The sequence below is a fragment of the Leguminivora glycinivorella genome, chromosome Z (assembly GCF_023078275.1).
Source record: "Leguminivora glycinivorella isolate SPB_JAAS2020 chromosome Z, LegGlyc_1.1, whole genome shotgun sequence".
Classification (NCBI taxonomy): Eukaryota; Metazoa; Arthropoda; class Insecta; order Lepidoptera; family Tortricidae; genus Leguminivora; species Leguminivora glycinivorella.
This window is the reverse complement of record NC_062998.1, coordinates 11,736,709-11,764,570: the sequence shown is the minus strand read 5'-3', so window position 1 is coordinate 11,764,570 and position 27,862 is coordinate 11,736,709. Positions and strand designations below refer to the sequence as shown.

Genomic DNA, 27,862 nt, shown 5'->3' with positions numbered 1-27,862 from the left:
GCTTTAAAGTGTTTTACAGTGACATCTTAGCTGTCTATTGGTAAACCTTATGTCGTTGCAGTAACGTACACAAATAAATAGTCTTATGGTTTATGATGGTAGTTAGCAATTATTTTATTGAGTGTAGAGCTAAAAGTCAAATTCAATTAAAAAAAAAGTAACGATCAGATTAAAAGATGAATACTCTAGATGAGTTTAAAAAAATAAAAATCAGTTGGGGTGTCTGAGGTTTTGAGTGATACCGGAAACACCGTGTATTCCATTAGTGTTAATGATTTATGATTAATTAAGAGTTGTTTTTAAGTTGGTTTAGTTTTCAACCATAATAATATTGTTGAAAATATTCTCAGCGGTTGTAATGTGAACAATACATGGTTACGATGACAGTTAATGACATTACATAATTATGCGATATAAGCCATATGTGAGTGTGCACGGGAGAACGTCCCACTTTGTCGATTACTATAAAGCAGCTTTGTCAGTTTAATTGATATAAAGATACAAGTAAATCTCGCCTTAATGGTAACCGACAAAGTGGGACGTTTTACTAAACACACTCACATATGAGCTTTTAAAAGTTACTGTCAACAAGCGTTTAAAGCTAGTGTGTTTGCATTACGTTGCGGGCTAAATTATATTATACGGATACAATTTTAATTTTAATTATTTTAGTAAAATTTATCTAATTACATTTATTATGTCCTATACTAATTAACGGTAAGAGATTAGCCCGTATTAGATTTACACACTGTATGAGCTTTAATGCATAAAGTATACGGCGCCCAGATTACGGTCGGCTACCAAGATCATTACGTACAATTAAACCAAAGATTTTTATAGTAGGATAAGGAAATTTAAACTATTATGACTAAACATTCTTGTTTGTTGCGCTTTGATGGAACGTAATTGGTTAATGAGTCGTGATTGTTCGCAAAAATAGACTGCACGCTTGGCTCTCATTCATATCGTAATATCGACTATCAATTATGTTCTCCCTATGCCAAATCCTTACGAAGTAAATATATAAGTCAATGAACAAAACAATTTGATTTCGTGTCATCTCGCGACGGCTCATTATTTAACGTCCAAACGTTTCCGTTGTGATTGCCTCCAGCCATTAAACCCATATATTTTACTGCAATCAAGATCTGCCTTTTTATGTCATTTTTGTTCTACTTGCATTCGATGTTACTGTTACTAAGATTACGATTAGCGGCATGAGAACTAGACTTATGATTATGATAAGTATCAAATCTACATCGTGTTTTTATTGCATATATAATATCTAGAGTTATAGTGGAATTTCCGAGAGATTTCCTTGTCCTACAATATCACGTACAATCCATACTAAAGCCGAGTTTACACCAGCAAGTTATTGCTGCAAGTTTTGAAATAGAGGTATATGCAAGAAAGAGGTGCAGATATTTGCCACTCACTCTTACCCGTCTCAAAACTTGAAGCAATAACTTGCTGGTGTAAACTCAGCTTAATAAACAAAGCCAGCCAGCCAGCCGGACAAACAAACAGACACACACTTTCCCATTTATAAAAATGGGAAAGTGTGTGTGTCTGTTTGTTTGTCCGTCCTTCACGGCAAAACGGAGCGACGAATTGACGTGATTTTTTAAGTGGAGATATTTGAAGGGATGGAGAGTGCCATAGGCTACTTTTTGTCTCTTTCTAACGCGAGCGAAGCCGCGGGCGAAAGCTAGTAGTCTATAAATAAGTGGCCAAATTCACAATAGTGACACTTGTCGCTCGACAGTGACACTTCGCCGTTCAACAATGGATATGCAAAAGAAAAACTTTTTTTTTAGTATAGGTAAATAGGTAGACGTTTGACCACGATCACACCTGATGGTAAGTGATGATGCGGTCTACGGTGGAGCACGCTTACCTATGAGATACCTATTTACTTTTGCTTTAAAGAGACCTGGATTGTACTCATGTGGAAACACAGACTCAGGCAGGGCATTTCACTCCTTGGCGGTTCGCAAAATAAATGTTGAATCGAAACGCTTAGTGCGTATTTTTGGAATACTAAACGTGAAGCGATGCCACATTGCCGACTGTCTGGTGGTCCTAACTGTCCTAAGGTACTTATAAACCCTGAAATAGGCACAGATTGCCAGTGTCAAGTGTCAATGTCACTGTGGTGTGGTGAAATAACCCACAGCTTGTTAGCTGCTTCCATTTTAATAAGTTCCTCATTGAATTATATTTTTTCCTTAATCGGTAACTGACTCAACAGGAAAATGTTCAATTTTGCTGTATTTGATTGTACTCATGTGGAAACACAGACTCGGGCAGGGCATTTCACTCCTTGGCGGTTCGCAAAATAAATGTTGAATCGAAACGCTTAGTGCGTATTTTTGGAATACTAAACGTGAAGCGATGCCACATTGCCGACTGTCTGGTGGTCCTAACTGTCCTAAGGTACTTATAAACCCTGAAATAGGCACAGATTGTCAGTGTCAAGTGTCAATGTCACTGTGGTGTGGTGAAATAACCCACAGCTTGTTAGCTGCTTCCATTTTAATAAGTTCCTCATTGAATTATATTTTTTCCTTAATCGGTAACTGACTCAACAGGAAAATGTTCAATTTTGCTGTACTGCTAGTTTGCGACTTAGGAGTACGGTAGTGACCTGGCCTGCTGAGCCACGGTCCTGGGTTCGAATCCCGGTAAGGGAATTTATTTATGTGATGAGCATAGATATTTGTTCCTGAGTCGTGGATGTGTTCTATGTATATAAGTGCATTTATCTATCTAAGTATGTATGTCGTCGCTTAGCACCCATAGTACAGTCGCCATCAGAAATATTGGAGCGGTCAAGGTGCTCACAAATATCTGAACACACCTCTATTGTCAAGGCGATAAGGCGTGTTCAGATATTTTTGCACGCCCCGGCCGCTCAGATATATCTGATGGTGACTGTACAAGCGTTGCTTAGTTTGAGGCTAAGTTGACCTGTGTAAGGTGTCCCCAATATTTATTTATTTCATTATCTAGTATTCCACTATTCCGTAGAAGCGAAATCAGTGATAATGAATTTAATGCCGTATCCGATGGAAACAGTGAAAGTGCACTTTGCGCAGACGCATTGCACAAAACAATCTGATGACGAGGACACTGCTGCTGCTAGCATTTTGTGTTACCTGCAGATTGCGACATGCCACTTTCCAGAGAATACCTATTATGAATAGAACTATGGTTCATATAGATAAGTAGAAATTATATTCTGTCAAACAAGTCTGTCAGTAAATAAGAAGTAAGAAAACTATAGGTATCCGTTTCTTTAGCACCCTAAAGAAAAGGATGCATTTATAGTTTTCTTTGTTCTTATTTACTGACAGACTTGGTTGACAGAGTATATATTAGCTTACATATTTATGTGTGAAATGTCATTTGATGGGTTCCCTCTATTTGGCATAACTTTAATTGTCCGAAACGATTTTCACATAACAGACTTCGCATAATCGATTTTCCCCAAATGTTAATTTATCAGAAAACTTATTTGAATTCATTTCGATAAACGTAATGGGTGCTTTACACGGTGACACATATTTAATATACATGGTGCTCGTGTCGTGAGCATTGCGAGAGATTTTAACCACGCATTTCTAAGGCTAAAAGAAAGATTATTTTGTAATCACAGGTGAAAAAATTTCGACAAAAAAAAAATTGTTATTTTTGAATGTATTTTCACATTAAAAATTTTTTTTTTCATAAAACTGGCACTTAAAATGAGTTTTAACGGTTTTTTCATCTAAAATCCTCATTTTTAAAAGGTTTATATCGCACTTTTTAACCGACTTCAAAAAAGGAGGAGGTTCTCAATTCGACTGAATGTTTTTTTTTTTTTATTTTTTTTATTTTTTTTTTGTATGTATGTTATTCGATATCTCCGAGAATCGTGGATCGATTTTCAAAATTTTTTTTTTGATCGAACCGGTATAACCCCGAGATGGTCCCATTGGCACCAAGTCAGGGTCTGATGATGGGATCCTGGAGAAATCGAGGGAACTCTTCAAATGTTATAGGCACATGTAATGTTTTTAGTCTATTTTTCAAAGGTACACCAGTATTTACGTCTGATGGTAATAATTTTATGTGGCTGAGCTGATGATGGAAGGTCAACTCCTCAATGGTTAGGAGTTTAAGGATAATTCTTTCACTACTGTACATGTATTCGGACTGATACATATAATATCACTAGGAACCACTAAAAATCGACAAATAAATAAACTTTTTAACAAAAAATAAAACCGCCTTCAAAAATAAGCGCGTTACAAAACACGGAGAAACTAAAAAGCCAAAAATAATAAACCTTTCAATTCAGATTTCTTATCGTATTGCAATAAGCTAAACATCCAAATTATAAACAAATCAATTATTTTTGGAGTCGGTACCAGCCTGTGTATGGTTGGGTGGGGCAAACAGGCAATAGCAAGGCGACGAACAGGTCTGGTACCGACTACAAAAATAATTGATTTGTTTCTAATTTGGATGTTTAGCTTATTGCAATACGATAAGAAATCTGAATTGAAAGGTTTATTATTTTTGGCTTTTTAGTTTCTCCGTGTTTTGTAACGCGCTTATTTTTGAAGGCGGTTTTATTTTTTGTTATTGACATCTATCAATGAGGATAGTGAGACTTTTCTCCATAATGGCTTCAACGCCGTTAAAAAAAGCCTTTTGTATTGAGTAAATATAAGATTTTTTTTTCAAATTCGTAACAACTCTGAAACTAGGCGAAATCCAGAAAAGTATATACCTACTTATATGACATTTTAGTCTCAAAATGGGATCAGAAATATGTTGTTAAAATCTCTCGCAATGCTCACGAGCACCGTGCATAAGCAAACGCATCTCTGCTTAGTGTGCTAATCGAACACATTCAAAACGTCTAGGATTTCCGTCCAGTGATATTTAATTAGTAATTACAACAAAACAATAGTTATTTGTTATACAAGGGGGCAAAGTTGTATTTTAACGCCGAGTGTGGAATTGAAAAACGAGCAAGTAAAAGGACTCTATAGTTGAATCACGAGCGAAGCGAGTGGTTCGAGAATAGAATCCTGAGCTTGCGAGTTTTTTAACACACGAGAAGTAAAATTTTAAAGCAGTTAATTTGACTTTATTCAAGGTCAAATTACTTTACCCACTAGTGGATAAAATGCGTTTTTACCCGCTGGTATTAAAGGACAAAACACGTGTTTCCGAGCTAGTGAGGGGAAAAAATTATGAACACTCAAGGGCCAGAGACATATGTGTTTCCTATCATAGATAGGTTAAGCAACAACGTCGGTACAAAATATGACACGCTCGGCCCCTATACAAATATTCGTTCCTTCTATCAAAATATTGTTTTGTGGTGCTATAATAGCATAGTTTGTAACAGTAGAAACCGTACCCTTTTATTCCTCTCGTTTATATTTACACAAACAAGGCCAGTGGACATTTGTGAGAGTCATCTGTCTTAATTTGTCGACGGCCGGCCACTCCCTATACCTTTTCACTTTTCCTTGGCTGTACCGGTTTGCTAGATATAGCACACTCAATGAAGCCTATCTCGCGGGAAATAATTCGTGTATAGGCGAATTTTGGCACAATTGTAGGGAATGGTGTTCATATCCACATACTCAAAGTACTGATGGGTAGGGGAGGAGCTAACGGGTGGAGGGGGTGTAAAGGTCCCTTTTTTTAGTTTTTCGCGAATAACTCTTAAACTGTGGCACATAGCAAAAAATGTTCTGAAACACAAGTAATCTTCATAAAATTCTCTACAAAAAAGTCTTATACACTTTTTATCTGGGACCAATCGTTCATGAGATATGGAAGGGAAAAGATGGACAATAAAGGAATAAACTCATTTGTTTATGAACAATACGTTTATTCTTATAGAGACGCGGTAGCGTGTCAAGTCAGGTTCAAGTAACAAAAGTAGCAAGCAGCACCGTGTGTTAATTATACGAACCGTTTGGAGCCACATTTGACCCCTTTCTAACTCAAAAACTATTTCACATAAACGTGTTATAATGCAACGTAAAAAGAAACCAACGCGCGTAGTAAAAGTATGAGCTTATAAGCGCTCCTCAATAAGCCCGGTACTAGCAGCCCGCCTTAGTGCGTTTTCACATTATCCGATCCGATATCGGATGTCGGAAGGATTTCAAAGGCAAAAATCCAAGACGGCGCCTTAAATGTACGGGATATCGGTCCTACTTCCGATATCGGATCGGATAATGTGAAAACGCACTTACCCCGCGCGCGCGCGCAGCCCTTTATAAGCCACCGCGCGGCCGGCGCTCGCTCATCCCAGTCGTCCTCAAAACTTCGACGTAAGACCGCCCCACAAGGATGGGGCGCGACCAGGGGGCCGATTTTTGAGTCTCACGGCGTTCGAATTCAGAAAATTGTCACTGAAAATAATAGGCAATTCACCGTTTTCAACCGGTATTTTAGTGACAGACACCGATCCGATATCGGAAGTAGGACCGATATCCCGTACATTTAAGGCGCCGTCTTGGATTTTTGCCTTTGAAATCCTTCCGACATCCGATATCGGATCGGATAATGTGAAAACGCACTAAGGCGGGCTGCTAGTACCGGGCTTATTGAGGAGCGCTTATAGCTCATACTTTTACTACGCGCGTTGGTTTCTTTTTACGTTGCATTATAACACGTTTATGTGAAATAGTTTTTGAGTTAGAAGGGGGTCAAATGTGGCTCCAAACGGTTCGTGTAATATTACACACGGTGCTGCTTGCTACTTTTGTTACTTGAACCTGGCTTGACACGCTACCGCGTCTCTATAAGAATAAACGTATTGTTCATAAACAAATGAGTTTATTCCTTTATTGTCCATCTTTTCCCTTCTATATCTCATGAACGATTGGTCCCAGATAAAAAGTGTATAAGACTTTTTTGTAGAGAATTTTATGAAGATTACTTGTGTTTCAGAACATTTCTTGCTATGTGCCACAGTTTAAGAGTTATTCGCGAAAAACTAAAAAAAGGGACCTTTACACCCCCCTCCACCCGTTAGCTCCTCCCCTACCCATCAGTACTTTGAGTATGTGGATTAGAACACCATTCCCTACAACTATGCCAAAATTCACCTATACACGAATTATTTCCGCCGACGGACAGTTAAATGTCTTCGTTAGGCGTGCTAATAGTTTACATAATTTTCTTTGACGAAGTTTACACAAGTAATAATAATGTTATAGTAGTATTGAAGGTTATCTTCGTTTTAGATACTTTGCCAAGGTGAAATGATATTCAATTGTAAATAGTGAAGAACAGCTTTTTTAAAATATTTTTTGGCTGTATTCAAATAGGTACAAAATACAAATAGATTTACAAGATTTCACGAAATAGTACAGTCAACAACACAGGTGTGGATACAAACAGTGCCAAAAATATACATACAAAACTTTATTGCCTGTAGTCTGTACATTAAGGTGAGCATACATATTTTTGACACTTTGTATTCACAGCTGTATTTGTTAAGTGTACGATCTAAATCTGACACTATAATACGCTTTAAGAACAAGCTGTACAAAGCTTACAAAAGCTTGGATTAGTTTTTTTAATAGCTTGCATTACGGCTCAGCCACGACATAGGTCTAAGCGCGACAGCGGTGAGCGGCGGCCATACATTGGAGCGAGACACAGCGATGGGACTTTTCATTCGCACGTACCTATGGCTGCCGCTCACCGCTGCCGCGCTTAGACCAAAGTCGTGGCTGGGCCGTCAGTGTCCCACTGCTGGGCAAAGGTTTCTCCTCTCTTCCTCCACTCGACCCTCTATCACTCGCATTTCCCCACCAGTTCGGATAAAATTTGCCAGGTCGTCGCACCATCTCCTTTTCGGTCTGATAGATACTCCAGAACTCGAGTAGTAAATGTAGGTGGCAAGACCGCTAAGCTTAAGTGGAACTTGGTTGGATTGGACACGTCTGCCTCATGCATCCTGAAAGGTGGGCCAAAATGGTTACCGAGTGGGACCCACGGACTACCATAGAAGGTGTAGGTCGGGGTTAAGGCATACCGAAAAGGAATAGTTATCTAATGTTTTTTTTATGGGATAGGAGGCAAACGAGCAGACAGGTCGCCTGATAGTAAGCGATCTCTGCCGCTCATGGACACCCGAAACACCAGAGGATGATTAAGATGATGACTCATATAAAAAGTACCTATTGTATACCATAGTGATATAATTAAGCTTTTCACTCTCGTACCGTCAATAAAATTGTGTATAATTTTCGTAAATATTCATGAACTATTGTGCAACTTGCGTACCTGCATCGTCTAAGGTAGTCTAAAATATTGTGCTTTGTTTCTCGTAGGTACTAATAGTACCTAAGTAGCCTTCTCGTTGAAGGTTAGTCAGCTAAAGCAATTCTATTAATTACTGGGTGGGTCATGTTTACTTCTATTACAGTCAAGTGAAAACACTACTTTATGACAATAACTACATGATATCCAATTTCATTAAGAGGGAGCTGCAAAACGCTATATTTTAATATAGACAGCGTAACACGAGAAAACCGATTAATTGTAACAGCTTATTCCTGACCACATTTTAAAGGCTAAAATGTAATAAGTATACTATTTTCTCGATTCTGAAAAAATCCCATGGAAACTAAGTCTGTAAGTACTTAGAAATCTTAACAAAAAACCTTTTAGTTTATAGAAGAAGGTATTATAGTGGCTTTATCATATAATATATAGCTACTTTCTTCCTAGAAATTCAACCTAAAATAATGATGTAGGTTAGGATGGATACACAGATATAACGGTCGACTATAATTGAATTTTAAAACATCATAATCGCATTTGCAACATAGTTAATAACATAAATTTTCGCTCAGCACTCCCAGTATGCAAATCGCATAGCCGCATTAAAATCGCTTTTAGCAAATAATAAAAAAGAAACACATTACCAAGCATAACTAATGTATCACGTACACTAGACACTTTAAACATCGGTGTCATGGGTGGCACCAACACACATTGAATGTGTTTTATACTACTGTTACAAATAAGCAATATAAGCATCATCATAACATGCAGCACTCACGCAACTTTTTTTTATAATCTGTTTAGAATGCCTATTGATAGTGCACGCACACAACATACGTGTCTGTGTAGTCATCTGTGAGTGGACTGAGTGGTGTGCGTTGCAGCATTGAATGTGGGCCATTCAAAACGTACCGTAGACCACCACATAAAGATTCTGCTTTATGAAGAGAATACCAATAGTTGCACTTACCGCACATGTAATCATAGTAATCATAGGATTCAATTGCGTCCCAGACCATTTCATACTATAACATACCATATTTAATACTGCATCTTTAATTTGTAATGAATATATGCGCATACTCATTTTGAAACGATAATCGACTTTAAATAGATCTACACAAATTACGTAAGTTTTACGTATTTTTAAGCATCGATATCAACTGTAAACTGTAATGTACGAGCATGGCCTAATGTTTAAAATAATTTGGGTAAAATTAAAATCACTCACATTATTCATATTTTACAAACATTAATGTATGTTTTACCTATATGTTACTCGTAAAAATACAGAAGCTAACAGGAAAAATTGAAACAAGGGATCGTTCGCTCACCAATCGTGTTAGTTATCGTGACCTTTTTAGAGCCGCGTTCGGCGCATGTCAAAGCAACCGCGTACTAATTAGTACTTACTTATTAGTATTTAGGCCTAAAGTTTTATAAGACAACAGTCAAGCTAATTGGTAACAGACGGCAGGTCACCATTTCTATCAGTCTTGTACAGTTCATACTAAGAACAATCGAACACACGGCTGAGAGATGGCAGGTCATATTTGACCTACCAGGTGGTCTAGCATAACTGGCACTCTCGTCCGCGAGTCCATACTAGAAGTCGCGCTTGATGTATGGTATGGACTCGCGCGCGACAACGCAAGTTGTGCTAAGCCGCCTGATTCATACAGTGCGAAGAAACGGGTGGCAATAACGGAAGGTCATTTTTTTAAATTATAAATGGGCTTACTCTTCGCCACAGACTAGCCAAAGGCAAAGACGTGGCCTACAATGGAGTGAGATCGCCAAGAAGATGCCTGTATCAGGCTCGTACAGTGAAAAGAAACGGGTGGCAAAAACACGTCATATTTGGCCAATCTACCGTGCTCGTGGTCTGGTCGGCACGGAAGCGTCCAGTTTCGGTATCACCGCATGTCCGCCACGGCCGCGCTTGCGTCCGCTCTGCCTACGCGCACGCGCAGATCGCGCCGTGAGCTCTTATCTTGTACAAATTGTGCTTGAACTTAACCTTTTTGAACAAACTATCCTGTTTTATCTAAGAGTGGTGTTAAACTTTAGTAAGAGGGTGAAAATCTGCTTTTGGGTCGGTTCAGCGTAGGCAGAATCTCCATCCTGCATTTTTCCAAATTAATAAACGATACAAATTTGATCAATATACGACATGAATCGAATATGTCAAGGTCAAAAGTGACGTTTCTTCAAAGGCTTGGCAGTTGGCACCTCATTAATTTAAGTGTAACAAACGCCTAATAATACTTACTACTTAATAAGTTTCGCAACAAAATGGCGGCAGTTAAAAAAAATTAGTTTACAAACAACTTACTTTTTTAATTACCAATGCCCGTATGAGTAGCGTGCCAAAACTGACGAATTTATTTAGAAAACAGTTTACATCTATCTAGGCAAGGTTCTTTGTTTTCATGCTCCTTATAAACACCCTCTCTAACTGAACTGCTCGGCTCGAATGTCCTCTGACCTTTGTTTGAGGACATATATTATTGGTGTCGAGTTCAACTAGGAGGACAGAGTAATTCACTATATCGTGCGAGTGTCCAATTGCTATTATACGAGTTTACATATTTAATTAAACTAATGTAAACGTATACTTTTTACTGTGCTATTCGGGCGCTCCCATGTATCTGACGGCGACAGTACAGTCACCAGCAATAAAAATTACTCTTCGAAGCTCGCAAAAATATGTGACGCGACACAATCTTATGGGTCAGATATTTTTGCTGCATCCTTTGTGTAACATAATTATTATTGCTGCTGACATTACAACAAGCGCGGAGTGACGGAAAAACGTACATGACAAAACTATAAATAAGAGTTTTGAATGATTCACGGTTATTTTCATTAGACTTATATTGACCGTCAATATAAGTCTAATAAAACTATAAATAGTAAAAAAAGATGCATACTAAGATAACAATAGTTATTGCTGAGATCAGTTTACCTCGAACGTGACTAGGTATTAGCCTATTAACATTTTTCACAATAACGGACAATGTTGTAATAAAAACAAAGGCTCTCTGTATCTGATCAGATTTTGCCGGATTTTTCTTACGCTGTATGAGAGTTGAGACCTTCTATTTTTTAATTGTTAATGATGAGAATAGCCACATTTAGTTGAGGTATTTATTCTATTATTTGATGATAATGATTTACCCTTGTGTGATGCTGAGTGATCCAGAGTTTAATGTTTTAGAACCTAATTACCTACTATGTATATACGTAAGGCTACATTTTTGTTACGTCGTTGCTGCAATCTGCAGTGTATATACTCGTATATGTAAGTACATACATAAGTGGTTTGTCAAGGCAACTGACGAATGAAAGTCGACTGTCGCTAAAATTCAATGGCGTCTCGCTTATCAAATTAATATCACAAAGTTCTAATTCATTTTATATTATAATATGATTTATGAACAAACTACGAAGAACTTAACTGAGCCTTTATTCTGATTATAATAGTGACGTCGAGATTGTATTGTTTTACTTGTAGGGTATTGTTCAGAATGCCGGCGGCAGGCGAGCGTACCTACGTTGCCAAATAAATCGTGAGCGAAGTGACGACACGTTTAATTGTCTATTATGAAATCCAACCAAGAAAAGAATTCTATCACTCGAGCAGTCTAACTGGTGGACGATGACTTGATTCAATTAACAATCTACGATTGTGAACCGAGCGAGAATTTCACCACCCCCTTTCTTCCCGTCGGTGTCGTAGAAGTCGACTATGGGATGTGGGTTAGTAAATTGTGGCGTAGGCGAGAGGCTGGCAACCTGTCACTGCAATGTCACAATTTTCGTTTTCTTGCAACCCCTTGTTTGCCAAGAGTGGTACTGGAACTTGAGTAGTTTCATGTACTCAGCCTATTATTACCCCTTTATGGGAAATAGGCGTGATTGTATGTACATATGTATGTATGTGAGCCGAGCGCATTAGCAAATCAAACTAAAAAGAATTCGCTTACCTTTCTACGAGCGGCAGGACGTTGTCCAGGAACTCGTAGCCGGCGTGCGTGGTGTAGGTGATGGATTCGTGACAGAGCACGACGCCGTGATCAGCGCGCACGTAGTTCTTCAGCACCCAGAACTCGCCGCGCTGGTAGGTCACCGGCAGGAACTCCCTCTCGTTACAGTTCAGCAGAGAGCGCAGCCGCAACAGCGTAGCCTCGGATAAAGCGTTCTCGTCGACTATGTCGAGACCGTCGCTGGTTATTTCCAACTCCGATGGAACTACGACAGATGCAGTGCTAGAAGCAGTTTTGTTGGTAGTGGCAACAGTGGACGGCGTCTTTTGAGACGTGGATTCATCGTATGTCTTGAGAAGCGCATCGGGTCTGGTTTCCGTCTCGTTGCGGGGCTCGGCTCGCCTCTCGTACAGATACCGCAACTCGGCGTTCCTCGCGGGTTCCTGCCCGTCCACGTTGACCGGCACCCAGTCTATTCCGTTGCTCGTAGTGCCAGAAAGGTGCATGGCCGCGTACAGCAGCACCGCGATGTTTATCACGATGCTCACTCTAAACACTAAGTTTCTCCGGTTGCCCATCATTTTGACAACGTTACACTTTACACTTAGGAACTATGTTACTTAGAAGACGGCAACGTCCTCCGTCGCCCTCTAGGACGCAGTTTCCTGTAGGGCTCTGTTCGTGTCAGCATCACAGAATCCACAGATTATTATGTACAGGCGCTGGCGGGGGCGCGCGGCGGGCGGGCGCAGTCGGGAGCCACGTCTGAAACAATTGACACAACTTGGTAAACAAATGCGACACTGTTCTTGGCTTTCATCATTTATCGAATGCAATTTCTTATTCATCGTGCATTGGTATCACAGGGAAGTGTACCGGGAAACAATTACACTTTAAGAGTTAAGTACTTTGCATGTACGTAACGACAGGAGTTACAGGCCTACACATTTGAAATGTTCCCTGTATTGTTTTATCAGGAGCGTAGATTAGATAACATTATATACCTACATGGTTTTGCTCCTAATAATATTCATTGTTAATAAGTTTAGTTTTATAAAAGAAAAATACATATATACTTAAGGGGTATAAAATGAACGATAAAAAGTGTATAAAATATAAATAAACACGGCACGCACGCATTTAATTCGTAAAACAGTTGCAAATGTATTGAAGAGCGTTTATCGCCGGAACCTCGTTACTCAGATGGTTATCGAGTCGGTGAGCTACTGTAATGTGTCTAGCAGCAAGCCAAGTTGCCAACCTGAGTTCCTAGCCAGCGTCATAATCGCGTATGCTTCGTAAGCGTTTCGTAGCTACCTCCCCCTTTCGGTCTTCTGTAGTAGGCTTGTGCCGTTTCGTTCGTTGATCGGAGCGCTCCGATCTCGTTCAATCGCTCCCACGAACTAGTTCGCTCTTTTAGGTCTTTTGCTCATTTAGTTCAGCCAGACCAGCGACCGCTGCGGTCGGAAAGATCAGAACGAATGGGACCGAATAGTGTCAAAATGATACGAATAGTCCACAGATAGTAACATTTCGGGCCGAAAGGTTGTAAGTAACCGAAGTTTAATATGAAAACTTGACTTTTTTTTGTTGCTCTGCTAAGTAGCTCTCGCTCTCGGTCGGCGCAGTCGCACATTCGTTCTCGATCCAAACCGCTCGCGCTCGCCGATCCTATACTGAACTAAATGAGCAAATACCGATTCTCAGAGCACGGAAAGATTCAGTTCATTTCGGTCATTGATGGGATTTTATTCCTAACAGTTCATAGTTCGTGAACGACACAAGCCTATTCTGTAGTGGCACGACAGAGGTGGACTGCGTTTCGATCGCCACGTTAGCGTCAATGATTGTCACTTCGGCTAGACAGGCAGCTTTACTATACAGAATAAATAGTACTAACGTACAGAAAAAGAAACCTGCAAAAGAAAAGGTTAACAGCGATTCAGGAACGAATCGTGTTGTCCCTCTGTACTCGTAATGTAGGGATAGGTATAGTATACCTTATATTAGGGTTGACAAAATGCAAGTAATGATAATTATCTATGCACGCAAAGCGATGTCGCGTTGTTCAACCCTAATAACTGCACGTTGCAAGATGCAACCGATGACATTATTAAACCAGGAAACATTTTTTTAAACTGTTTACATACTGGTGTTTACTGGAACGGGTCTTATTCTCTGCAATAAGTAACTTAACTAGGTTTTTTTTAACAAACATCGTAGTTCGTAATAACAGTTTCAAAGGAAAAGTAACATTTCAATTACTTAAGCGAACGTTTACTACTCAACTAGTTACTTATTTCGTAGTTATGAATTGATAATGTTAATAATGTCCTTGTAGACCAAGTGGCAGCAAACAACACACAAAAGTAACTATTGCTGGTAGAATTTCATTAACAGGTCAATATTTATGAAGACGTATATTTTTAGGTTTGACGTTTTGGTTCCCTGTGTGGTGACGAATTTCACCACTAACACACTCAGGAAGGTCATAGAAGCCGACTTACGATATAGATTCAGTTGTGTTGTGATTTGTGATCATCACAATTTCGTTTTCTTTCAACTCCTTGCCATAGAAAATGGCACTAAAACTTGAGCAGGTTCATGAGCTCTGTCTACCCGTTTTTGGAAACGTTTTGATCCCGAAACATAAACGTAAAATACAGCAGCGTAAGTATGGCCCTAAGTAAAAGCACAACTCGGACACTAGCGATCAAATACATGAAAGAGGCGCGTTCCTAGCACACAGTCTAAGCTCGTGTAGGTGAACGCGTACTATGCTTGAATGAGTGAAATATGAGGTCGACTGTTCGCGTTTTTGACAGGCGGTAACTGTGCCAACCGAGAGGGGGTGGGCGGCACTTTCTACGGGGAGCGGGAGTAGTCATACTGTACGATATATTCTTTATTATACTATGGTAGTTAAAAGGGAGGTCTCTCAACTGGAGCCCTGCGTTTCCTGTCCCAAATAGGTACGAGTGCGCCGTAGGTACTGAATGTTTGCGTGACTTTAACACGGCATAGAAATTTTCCATGTTATTCGACGTACGGTCAATGCGGTCCGTGTTCGGACCTTCCGCCTTTACTTTGTCACGGAGGGCTGCCACAATGGGTCGTAAGTTCCATAACGACCAGGAATTTGCCTACAGTGAATTTAAATATTCAGTTTTCCCAAGCAGCTACAACTGCATGCGGTCTAGGACCACTGGAACGTTCGAAACGGCCATTTTATGATCGAGCAACGGTTCGCTACATTCATGTCATTGTGCTAATCATGTCATTGTTTCTTCGCAAACTCATCCGGAATGTAACCCGTCGGGATTTGGTATGTTGGTTGTTCGGGGATTCCACTTGCATTTTGGCTATTTTACTGATATTATGAATACGAGTAACTAGCCGATTCGACGCATATCGTCGGAATTTTTGAAAAACCGATATTAAGGTACAGCGGGGCAAATATTGACTGGGGGAGCAAATGTATCTGGTCCATTTTTTCCATGTTTTACAATGTTTGCATTATTAAATAGAGAGTCCACCGGCTATATTATATGGTAGGAGTATTCAGTGAATACATATAGAACTCCACATCATAGTGTAATAATAGAAAAAATGGATCAGTTACATTAGCCCCCAGTCGAGATTTGCCCCGCTGTACCTTACTCGTACTAATATGAGAGAAGGCACTAAATATTTTTTGAACAGGTACTTAATCTAAACTATTTTCGTATGACCAACTTGTTGAAGTGAACATTACAGCTCCAAAGTACATCCATGTATTCCTGGTGGAATCTCAAAATGATCGAGTAAATTAAATATACATATATTTAGGAGTGTTTGAATAAATACTTTAGGATATTTTTCTTTGTGACGACAATGTCTTTGCACTAGGAGTATTTATGTTTATGTATCTAATGAAACATCAATGTCAATTTCGATGTTTGATTAGCGACCGCCGGTGTGCTCATCCCATTATGAGCCATCGTCTTATGTAAGTAAAGTAGCCAAGTCACAACAAACAGTTACGGCATGGCATGCTACGCGCGGACAGATACTCGTATTCAAATCGGAATGAGCGCGACCTTCATGGGCGAAAGTGTTTTACTTGGACGCATTCTCTACTATAGTAACGCCTTAGCTTTGTGCCACTTAATGGATCGAATGAACTTCGTGGGTTGTGTTACCAATTGTATCATTTTAAAGAGTTTAGCGAAAATGCTAAAATGGAAAGGAGCCCCCCTTTCACCTTGGGAATTTTAGTTAAATATACAAGTGTTATTAACTAGATTTATCGAAAAAAAATTGTCCATTAAGAACAACTCCGTCAAAAGATATTTCAAAAAAATCTTTAAAATCGAGGTACCGCTCTCGACTCTTTCCTCCTTCAAAACTTAATCAATCGGAACGAAATTTAAGAATCTGAATAACAACGAAATAATCTATGTCGGACCGTTTAGCTTTTTTGGTTAATTGTTACCAATCTTGAGTATCACACCTTTTTTTGTGCCACAATGAAAAAGGCCGTTTTTGGAAATTTGTGATTGGCTCTAGTCTTTAAAAAGCAGAATATCAAAAAAATCAAAACGGTCCGACACAGACAAAAATAATAACAATCTGTGTTGAAAATATCATTGCTCTATCTTCAAAAACCAGGGAGGAAATAGTCGAGAGCGTTTGTATGGAGAATTGACCCCTACCGTATCGTCTTAAATAGTAATTTTAATGTAATTATTTTACGTTTTTCTTTTAAGTTTACTTACTCTGAACAAACCTATAATAACAAAAACGGTGAAACATTCTTCGCTCAAATATAAAATAAATAAATATTATAAGGACATTCTTAGACAGATTGACTGAGTCCCACGGTAAGCTCAAAAAGGCTTGTGTTGCAGGTACCCAGAAAACGATATATATAATTTACAAATACTTATATACATAGAAAACATCCATGACTCACGAACAAATATCTGTGCTCATCACACAAATAAATGCCCTTACCGGGATTCGAACCCGGGACCGCGGCGCAGCAGGTTATACGCGCTAGGCCAGACCGTCGTCTAAATATAGTTATTAATAATTAATGTATACCTACAGTAACTTTTAAAAAACATACTAGACACCCCTCCTGCCAGATGGCTATACCCACAGTAACATTACTCAGTTCTATATTTAAATTTTGAGTACAATTCAATAAGATTGTAAAGGTTAAACCATATCATTGTGCACGCGCCATTCTAGACGACGGTGTCCCAAGTACCGGTCCCATCCTATTCCTTTCGAATGCATTAAGAGTAAATCACATAGTTCGACGTAGGTATATGTCAAGGCTAATAAAATGTATGCATGTTAGGTAACGGTTAGAGTGACAGAACCTGTCGCAATCTACGGTTTCTCGTTGAGTTGAATCGTTTGCATTTAAAAGAGGAAATAAGCAAGGCTCAAACTGTTTTTCTAAGAAGGAAAGCTGCTTCAAATCGAAGTACTTCGATACTGTAACGTGGTAGCAAAGACATAATATGTAACTCCGTATAGATGGATAAAGTCTAAGAAAAAACGTACCTCAAAGCCCTACAGAAAAAGGTACGGTGGCCGAGATGGCGTTACACCTTTGGCGAACGTTCGGCTAGATGGCGCTAATATTAATATTTGACATTAAAACCGAAAGAAATTACATTCATATGTGTAATTTCTTTCGGAGTGACCGAGGCGGAGAAAAATTGACCAAGGCCAAGGCCTATAGTGCCTGAGGCTGGAAGAGTCCTTACTAAACTTACACTAGAGGCCTTGGTCACTTTTTCTTCCATATGTGTAATTTATTTCGGTTTTAATTTGTATATATAGTGTTGTGACTACTTTAAGATAGCACAAGTTGAAATATTTTCAATAGATTATAATTTGACTTGTGTTAATTAGAATATTTGACATTTGAACACAAATATCAAGCTAAAACTATGGGCCAAATTGTCAAAACTGAAGTTCAAAAGTTAAGCTTGTGTCGAGAGATGGCAGTCTATGCACTGTGATTTGATCACACATTTTACTTTGACAGTAACTCTCTATAAGACTCAATCCTCTTTGGTGGTAGTAAAGCAAGCATAAAGATATCGTAATAGGTAAATGTACGTCGGGTAATTGGAAAGGAAGCCGGTTGGCGTAGTACAGGGTGTTGACAATTGTAAACTTAAAAAAAAACTTTGGTTTTAACATTTGGCGGGAATGCATTGCTGAATATTGCGGATTTTGTTTTCAACATGTCTCAGTGGTTAGAACACCACCGTTCTTATGAAATTGAAGCGTTTTTTAAAGTTAATGATACGTTAGTTATTGCACGCCAGCCAATTTTTTTTACATTTCAATATTCGTCGTGTGAAGTGACGAGGCCCATTTTCACATGAGTGGTCATGTGAACAAGCAAAATTGTCGCTGCTGGGCCCCGTTAGCATCTATAAAAAAAATATAATAACAACCCACGATCTATATACCGTGTTTTTTTGTTTTCCTTTAATCATCAGGAACAGGAACCACCCTGTATATCGCTTTTTATTAAATTCGAATTTTTTTTTTCGATTCCATACATAATAAATGAATTACTTAGTGTGAGAGGACCTTAATCATAACATTAAAGTCATTGTCAAGTGTTTGACGGCACATGTCAAAACAAATAACATTAGGAAGTGGTAAGGGATGCCACACACGTGTTCAGTAATTTTTATTTTTTTTAATAATTTGATAACCGTAAGAGTTAAGAGGCTAGTTTCTTAGAGAAATTTATTGTATTTTAACTAAAGAATCTTCCCTTAAAGTTAACGGAATTCAATAAAAATAGGGTGTAGCTGATTTAAAAAAAAATATCGTTAATGAAATCAGTAACATTTCGCAGGATATGCTGCGGCGAGTGATACGAAACACGAGGCTCCGTTTCGAGGAGTGTGTACGTGTAGATGGACGACATTTAGACGATATTATTTTTAGATAACTAAATCCGCATTTGTTATCTATGTTTTCAGATATTAATAAAGATTCTAGCTTAAGCCGTTATTTTTTTATTTCAAGTTAAAAATAGAAATCTACCACCGACACCCTGTATAAATTTATGTTTTTATTTATGTGGAGGTACAAGTACGTGCAACATCTCGGCAATCTAAGCTCGAGCACGGGAAATATTGCTATAAAAGTAAATGGCTCGAATAGTTTATTATTCAAACCTTGAAGACATTAAAGAGTAGTAGAGCTGGTAGTTTTACCCACTATTCGAAGCTACCTGTATCTGTATTGTATAGAATGGAATTGACAGAGTTAGGGAGATCAATGACCTTATTTGTCTACAGCAAGGGACCGGACGGAAGTTATCTTAACATATAAGGAACATACCTAAACTACGTGATTACATTGTGCCGCCCCCCCCCCTCCCACTCTGGGTGACCAAGCGTAGTATATGCCAAGATCCCCTCCCCTCCCCCATTAGAGGATTTATAAATGAAGTTTTAAATCATTTTTTGCAGAATGTTGTTAATAAAATATTCGTGTGCCTATATAAAGTTTTAAAATTTGATTTTAATGACTCGTGTTTGTCATCTTTTTTTCTAGCCTTTAAACAATGATTTTCATCCCATCACCTTCATCTGCATCACCAGCCTATATATGCGCCCCATTGCTGGCCACTGCTGCTGGGCCAAAATTCCACTGGTTACGTGACAAGAAATTAGACCCTCCCTCCCCCTTTGTGATAAAGCGTAGTATTTTGACGCCCCCCCCCCCTAAACGTGTCACGTAGTTTGGGTACGTTACCTTACTTAGAGTAACAACACCAGCTGCATATTCATGGATGATGGACTGATGGAATATCAGATCAAGATAAAAGGAAAAACTCTGGTCGCAAAGCAAAGGCTTCGGCCGCGCAAGAGAAAGTATATCAATATTGCAAAATAACGATTATAGTATAATGAATGTTTAGTAAACTCAAACCGTGAAGAGTATTCAAGTCCAAACAATTTTACCAGGCGGAAAGAAAAGTGTATAGGTATATTATACAAATGCAAAATGTATTTCGGTATTCGGATACTATAGAAGTTTGTGTATCAGAGTGTCAGCGAAAATATTATGATCAAAATTACAGTAATCAATTGGTTCTCTCAATTAATAAATTCACAAGGATTCGAGGACCAATTCCGGTCTCGCCACAAAGTTATTTAATTATGTAAGTATATTAATTATTGACAAAACATGTGTGAATCGGAATTATGTAGCCTAATTGTTTAAACTGTGTAAATAGGTAAAGGAAAACACTAGGTTAATTTTTGAGGACGGATGGTGGCCATATAATCTAAAACAAATATTTTATAGACATAATTATTCACTTTATTTACATGAACATATTTACATAATTATATAAGAAACTAAGACTAAACTTAAAAGCTAGCTAATGTCTAAAATAGATAGATAGATAGATAGATATATTATATAAGTTTCTATGTAACTTAGTCCTATAATTAAAATAATGTTAATTAAATTGTAAATTTTTGAGGACTGAGGAGTACCAACAGTTTTAATAATTTTACAGCATTTATAATTAGTGATGTTATCTGGGTAAAGGGACCTTATTCTAGATGGCGCTTACGTCCCGCGGCATGGTATTTGTAAACGAACATCGCTCATAACGCCGTAAGCGCCATCGACAATAAGGTCCCTTTACCCAGATAATGTCACATTAAGAGGAAGTAGAAAAATACCAGTACAAATAAAACGCATCACATTGTGTACCTATTCCCAGTAATCTTATCTTTGCGAAAGTAAAGGTGTAAATAGTCACATTACCGTCGCATTGCGCATTTACTAAATACAAAACTGCCACAATTTTCAAAGATATAATGCCGTATGTACATTTAAAGCCGGTATACACTTAGTACGTTTGTATCCGACCGGACGGGTGACGCTGACGGTACACCCACTTCGTTACCGAACTGGCCCCGTAGCCGAATGGCATTTCTGCGACGCGAAACTAAAACGAAACGCCGCGAAAGGTAGTCTGGCTCTGTCGCGCCAATACGCAAGAGCAACAGAGATAGATCTCTACGAGCGTTTCGTTTCGTGAGCGTTTGTGCCATTTCGCTACGTACCCTGTTCCGATCATCGCATATCGACCGCCAACTTGTTCCATAGCCAACATAACTCTGACCTCTGATTGCATATGAAGACACAGCGCATTTATACTAGCTACTATAGGCATAAGTTCGCCTGCAAAGCGACTAAGGGCCAGGAAACGGCGAACGTGGTCTGCATCAGAAATTGCTTTTTGGCTTCGGCGTAGTCACGCTACCGCTTGATACATAACCAAAGCTGCTCTAGAACTGTAATCATAACGTTGAAAGTTGCGCCAATGAATTTCCGATATTCCGAGAGGATTTTGGTTGCCTCTGATGTGTTGTTTGAGCTGTAATTAGTAGGTACTACCTATTACGATATCGTGCTTAGTGCAGTACAGGCATGTTCGTGGCAGCTAATTGACGTCGGCTTTAATATCTTGCGGCTTCCAAAGTTTAACTAATATTATTTAGCTATTTGAGTGCTGAGCTAAAAGACGATACTTTCAAATATTGGGTAGGCGTTAATTATTTTAATCACAGTCAGAAGGTGATCGCTCTTGGAGAAATTCAAGATGACTTCTCAACGTACTTTATAGTCTGATGGATATAACAAAAGCATGTATTTTGATAATATTTCATATTATGAAGAGACAACAGTTTTTCAATGCTGATAGCCAATTTCTATTCACTTTCGAAAAGACCTTCGTTGCCGATGCCGACCAAATAGATAAGGTATCAAAATGATAGCAATTATACCCATTAGATGTTCCAGTGCACGTAGAGCCTTGGGCAGCAGAAACGGATGGCAAGAAACGTGACACGCGGCGGCGAGGACGGATCTATTGTGCGAAGGATCATACATTATTCGTATACTGCGAATATGCTGATGATGACTGATGTTAGCACTGGAACAGAGTTAATGGCTCCCACTTAGTGCGTTTTCACATTATCCGATCCGATATCGGATGTCGGAAGGATTTCAAGGGCCAAAATCAAAGATGGCGGCTTAAATGTATGGGATATCGGTCCTACATCCGATATCGGGTCGGATACTGCGAAAACGCACTTAGGCACCTTTTGCTGATCGGACGTGGAATCATCTGTATTCTAATGACATTGACAGAAGATACCAGCCGGGCTAGCCAAATTAACAATCGTTCATTCGCCGTGGCAAACACGTCTGACTCTGTCACATCGATAGATTTGTATCTTGTCTAAATATGCAGAGAGGGCACAAACATATTCTTTATTTTCTCCTGAATAAAAATTACTTATAGTGAAACAATGTGTGTCTCAAGGACTCTTTAGTTGGACTTACTTCCCTGAGTACCATATCTATACGAAAATGAAGAGTCAGAATATGTGAAGACAACAATATTTCTTGACAGATTTAAAGAATTTTGGTAATCATTATTACCGGCTAAGTTTGTACGTATCTATTTCTAAAATAATATACCTACATTGTGGTTTAACTATATGACTAAATCAAAGTTTTATTTTCTACAAAAGTCAAAGGCAAAACAGAACTTATGTTTGACAATATTGTGCGCTTAAATTGAAGAAGACATTATATATTAAATAAAGTTTCAAGAACTAAGTCCCAGCTGCGCTACTCTCATGCATCAAAGCTTCTAAAAATAGTGAATGCCTGACTCTTCGTTATGCAATGTGCCTTGTTTTAAAATAGAATGCCCAGTTGTTCCGTGTTTTTATTATTCTTTGCAAAATTGCCTAGCAAAAATTATGTTGGTATATGGGTACGTGCATAATACCTCTAAGTAATTTAGAATAAATAAAATACCCACAGACCTTCTCCCTGCAAATTGCAAGGCAATTTGTTTCAAAATGTCATAAAATAAAAGGACCGAGGAGTACAATCTAGACTTATAGAGCTAGTTTCATCATCATAGATCGTCGTACTAGCACGGTCGTAGTAGAGAGCGATGCCAAATGTTGCTATTTATAGCTCTAAGTTATTTAATCTCAGCAGGGGAGTAAACCTACATTAAAAAGTCCATAAGAAAAAATAAATATCGCTACCATCAAGCTCCGAAATCAATCATGTTGCCGTGAGCTATCCATCATTATGAACTGTACCATTAGATGCCGGCCGACTTCCGAGACCCGATGATGTTGTAAGTAGGTAATTCAAATGTCGTAAGGCAAGATAGGCATCAAGCGACCTGAAACTCTTGCGAGGGTCACCTTCGGAAACCGGTCTGGGTGCATGGGAAGCTGTTTAGGAAGAGATTTTGAGGTTATGTGCAACGATTTTTGTATTATGATATATGGATGTGCGCAACTCTTACAAGTGCGTTGTCAAATGAATATGTTGTGCGAGCTCCCAGTATGATTGGCTATTTTGCTAGTAATACAATTTGTCCCGAGAGCTATAACTATTTTACTCGCAATGACGGCCATAAAATTGCATTAGTAAAAGATTGATTATGATTGTAGCCTTTTACAAGCGAAGTACTTCCCAGGAGGACTGCTCGCTGGTCAACGTTGGAGCAAGATTCAAATATCTCGGCATCAATTGTAAATCATTTGAGCCCAGTATTACAGGGATCTAGGTAGTTAGCTAGCTCACCCACAGAGCCTGACAGGGAAAGACCACAGGGGCATGGCGCGGTAATTTCCCAGGCACGCGCGCTCAATTGCCTCACAACTTGGAGGTTTGTCATTTAATTTTATTTCTAACCGTAATCCCCGTGTATCTCGATGCGCTTTATGTGTAGAATAGGGTATTTTACGACAATTTTTATGAATAAGATTTTAACCACGTTTTATTGCCCTCTGATGTTAACCTATACCTACATCGAACTAGATATTATGTAGCTAACTAATATTACGTACTAATAATACAAGGTCGTAGTTAGGTACTTCAATACAACGTAATTAAAAATAAAAGATCAACTAACAAAATAGTATTTTCGATACTTTTTGTAAATGTATATCTACTACACCTACTCTTCGTAGATAGGAAAAAAAACCTTACAAGCGAAAAAATACAAAGAAAGCATATTATAAACTCAGTGGCTGTGTTTAAACCATTCAATTCAATGTTTAAGTGACGGTGAATGTGGTTAATTTACTCACTAACCACACTAATGTTTTTGTAATTCGAATCGTGACGGCGAGTACCTAAAACGGTTTTTTGTAAGTTATTGTGCGATGCTTCCTATGGGAGGCGATGGCGATGTTCGCCAGTCGTAAAACAGGCCGACGACCTTCGGCAGCTCTGACTCATTATTACAACGATTATCTCAAGATTCTTAGAAATTCTGAGGTTGTCGGACAATTAGCCCGAAACCTGCCGGATCTGCCGTGTTTTTCGGATACCTTTTTAAAAGATGATACATTTTAAGGTCTCTTTTCCGTTAAAGCTAGAGTTGTTTTTAAAAGATAGCCAGCCATTAGTATTTTTTTGTGGAAGATACGAGCGAATATTATTTTTGTTAACCCTTAAATGCATGACCTTGACGAAGATTTATTCAAATTTGAATTCAGACATGCTGTCAATAGAGTCAAAAATGCATGATGCATATTTACATATACATATACATCACTGTGCATTTAAGGGTTTACCACCAAGATATAGATTAGGGCTAATTCAACACCCTCAGTGGCTAACGCATTATATAATTATATTTTGGGATAACAACAAAACCAGATAAATACAACGTTGAAAAATTGTTGACACTACTGACTGTATCATTCGTCCATTGCCAGAAATACACGGCTCATTAAATAACTAGGCATACAATTAGACTCAGGCTCAAGGACACGACTAGTCGACTACTGTTGTCAATATCATTATAAATAATCTCGGTACGATCATATCATTGGACCATTTGTGGATCTTATTGCAACAATAAAAGGATGGACAGGTCACAGACACCACCTTTATTAGAGCGACTGAGATGCACAAAAATACCTGAGCAGTGAGCATCAACGTATAACTTTGACGAAAAGTTCATGTTTAGGTATATATTGAGGAGCACCGGGCCTAGCACACTAGCGCGATAAACCTTATCACATCAGGGTGCGTAGCCGAATGGCATAAACGCTCACGAAACGAAACGCTCGTAGATATCTATCTGGCATTTGTGCATACGGCTACGCACGCTGGCCTTCCTTTTCGCACTATTCGTAAGTGCAATAGGGCCGCACCGATGCGATAAAGTTTATCACACTAGTGCGCTGCGCCCGGTCGCTCCGATATATCGTCACTACTTTGAAAAAATCTCGTATCTCACGTTGCTCCTCAAAGTTAAAACGCAGTGTCTATGTGCATTCCATACATACTTAGTACAATTTTCTTTTCATTGACAGACGAAGATACAAGTTTTTTTTAAAGTAGTGACGATATCCGGGGGCGACTGTACAAAATGCTCTCGTGTCCAACGAAATTTGTGCGCTCTAGCGTTCACGGACGTAAGACTCATACATTTAGCAATACCAGATTGTTTGTTGTATTATATCATATCATTAAAGGCTTGGGAATTCGTTGAGACACACGAGGTAAAGTGTAATTCATACAATTACTTATTTCACCAATGATTAATGTCTCTTAAAATAATCATATTAAAAATCCACCTTCTTTATTATACAAAAAAAAATCTAATACGTATCTAATTTACAATATGGAAATACATATTTACGTGGAAACACGAGTATTATGATATGATAAAAACTTTGTTTAAATATTGGCCCTGATATGTAAGCGAGAAGTTTCAAATTAGGTACTTATAGGGATGACGTTGTGAAGACTTTATTTAATAACTAGCTTTTACCCGCGGCTTCGCCCGCGTAATAAAAGTATTCATTAAGATTTTCATTTGGATCCTTAGGTTTCTCTGTAAGTATATTTATCTGCGATTATTTCGATTGCACATAATACTTTTGCTTGCAATGATTGTAGAAATATTACACATCGACCACAGCGTAGGTAATTCTATATACGCTGGGGAAACCTTTATAAACATCCCACATAGCCCGTATTTCGACACTATGATCGGTGGGTAAAAAGTACTTTTTTCTATTATCCCTTACAATTTTTTACATTTTGCTTATACTTATCGCAAACGTAATCTTCAAGCAAGCAAACAACGATCGTCTTAGAGCACATTGATTGTAAGAGACCGCCGACCGATTATCCGTATCCCTCTAACGATACCCATATTATCCGTATCCGTATCCCTATCCCTATCGCTATCGCTATCGCTATCGCTATCGCTATCCCTATCGCTATCCCTATCCCTATCGCTATCCCTATCGCTATCCCTATCCCTATCCCTTATCAAGATGTTTAATGATATAACACTTTAAGTTCTCGCGCTTTGTACACATATTTAAAGTCACATACAGGTCGAACGCGATTAATTAACATTATTTTTACCTTTTTTCCCAACGTTTTGGCCAGGTTGCACTGGCCGTGGTCGCAGAAGACTGACGTCCCAGCAAAATGTCACCGGAGATGTAAACAACACAAAACTACCCGATATTAATTTGTATAAATGTTCGGGGTAGACAAATAAATATAATCTACCCGCTTTTAGTTAATGTTTATTTCCCACCATGTTTATTTTAAAGGTAAAAATAATGTTAATTAATCGCGTTCGACCTGTATGTGACTTTAAATATATGTTTAATGATTTCTTATCAAGTGCTAAAATATAAAGTTTCATGGTTTTATCTTTTAAAATTAAGAAATCCCATACAAACTTTCAACCTCTTTTTCAACCCCTTCATCCCTTTTTTTCGAAATAAAAAGTAGCCTATGTTTTGTCTCAGGGTCTAAAGATTGTCTGTTCCAAATTTCATCAAAATCGGCTGCGTGGTTTAAGCGGGAAAGCGTAACAGACAGACAGACAGACAGACAGACAGACAGACAGACAGAGTTACTTTCGCATTTATAATATTAGTATGGATATGGATAGTATGGATGGATGGATGGATTTCATCATGTGAATAATATTTGTGGTAGTTTGTCCTTTTCTGTCGGTGATAACTGATAAGGATGCGTGTAGCACGAATGTTTGCAATAGGATGTAAAGTTATTCCAATCAACTGCAGAGTGAGAATTCTGCTGAAAACCCTACCAGTATACTTAGCGCTGTACTTCTTAGTGTAAATTTCATTCAAAACAGTCACGTAAACGTTTTGGTAAACTTCATACTGTATGGTAATTTGCAATGACGTATGACTCCACCGTGTCATCAAACTCTATGCGACGATGTTAAAAATGCTCTTACAGCATAGGAGATGAACATGATTTGGGTAACATTTTTGTAAAGTTCGATTTGATATACAGGCTGAAATAAAAAGGGACCGTTCAAACTTTGCAAAGTGACTTTTGAAGTCATAATGAACAACTTTTATTATGGGACCAATGCTGATATCGCGAAAAAAAATTTGGCTGTTCCTTAGAAATGAGCGTATCATGACATTACTTAGTTCTTATATATGAGGGCTTGA

At 38.5% G+C, this 27,862-nt stretch overlaps 2 protein-coding genes across 2 annotated transcripts in view; one reads left to right on the top strand and one right to left on the bottom strand.

Annotated features, from left to right (window-relative positions):
- LOC125241970 (protein FAM50 homolog) overlaps nt 1-27,862 on the top strand; it is a 170,074-nt gene that overhangs the window by 61,694 nt on the left and 80,518 nt on the right. The gene's annotated exons all lie outside the window — the stretch shown is intronic.
- The window catches only part of LOC125241969 (beta-1,4-glucuronyltransferase 1), a 111,754-nt gene that overhangs the window by 36,042 nt on the left and 47,850 nt on the right, over nt 1-27,862 (bottom strand). Inside the window, exon 2 of the mRNA XM_048150688.1 lies at nt 12,303-13,067. Coding sequence (XP_048006645.1) covers nt 12,303-12,883 — 581 coding nt within the window. The 5' untranslated portion in view covers nt 12,884-13,067. The remainder of the gene's footprint in view (nt 1-12,302; nt 13,068-27,862) is intronic.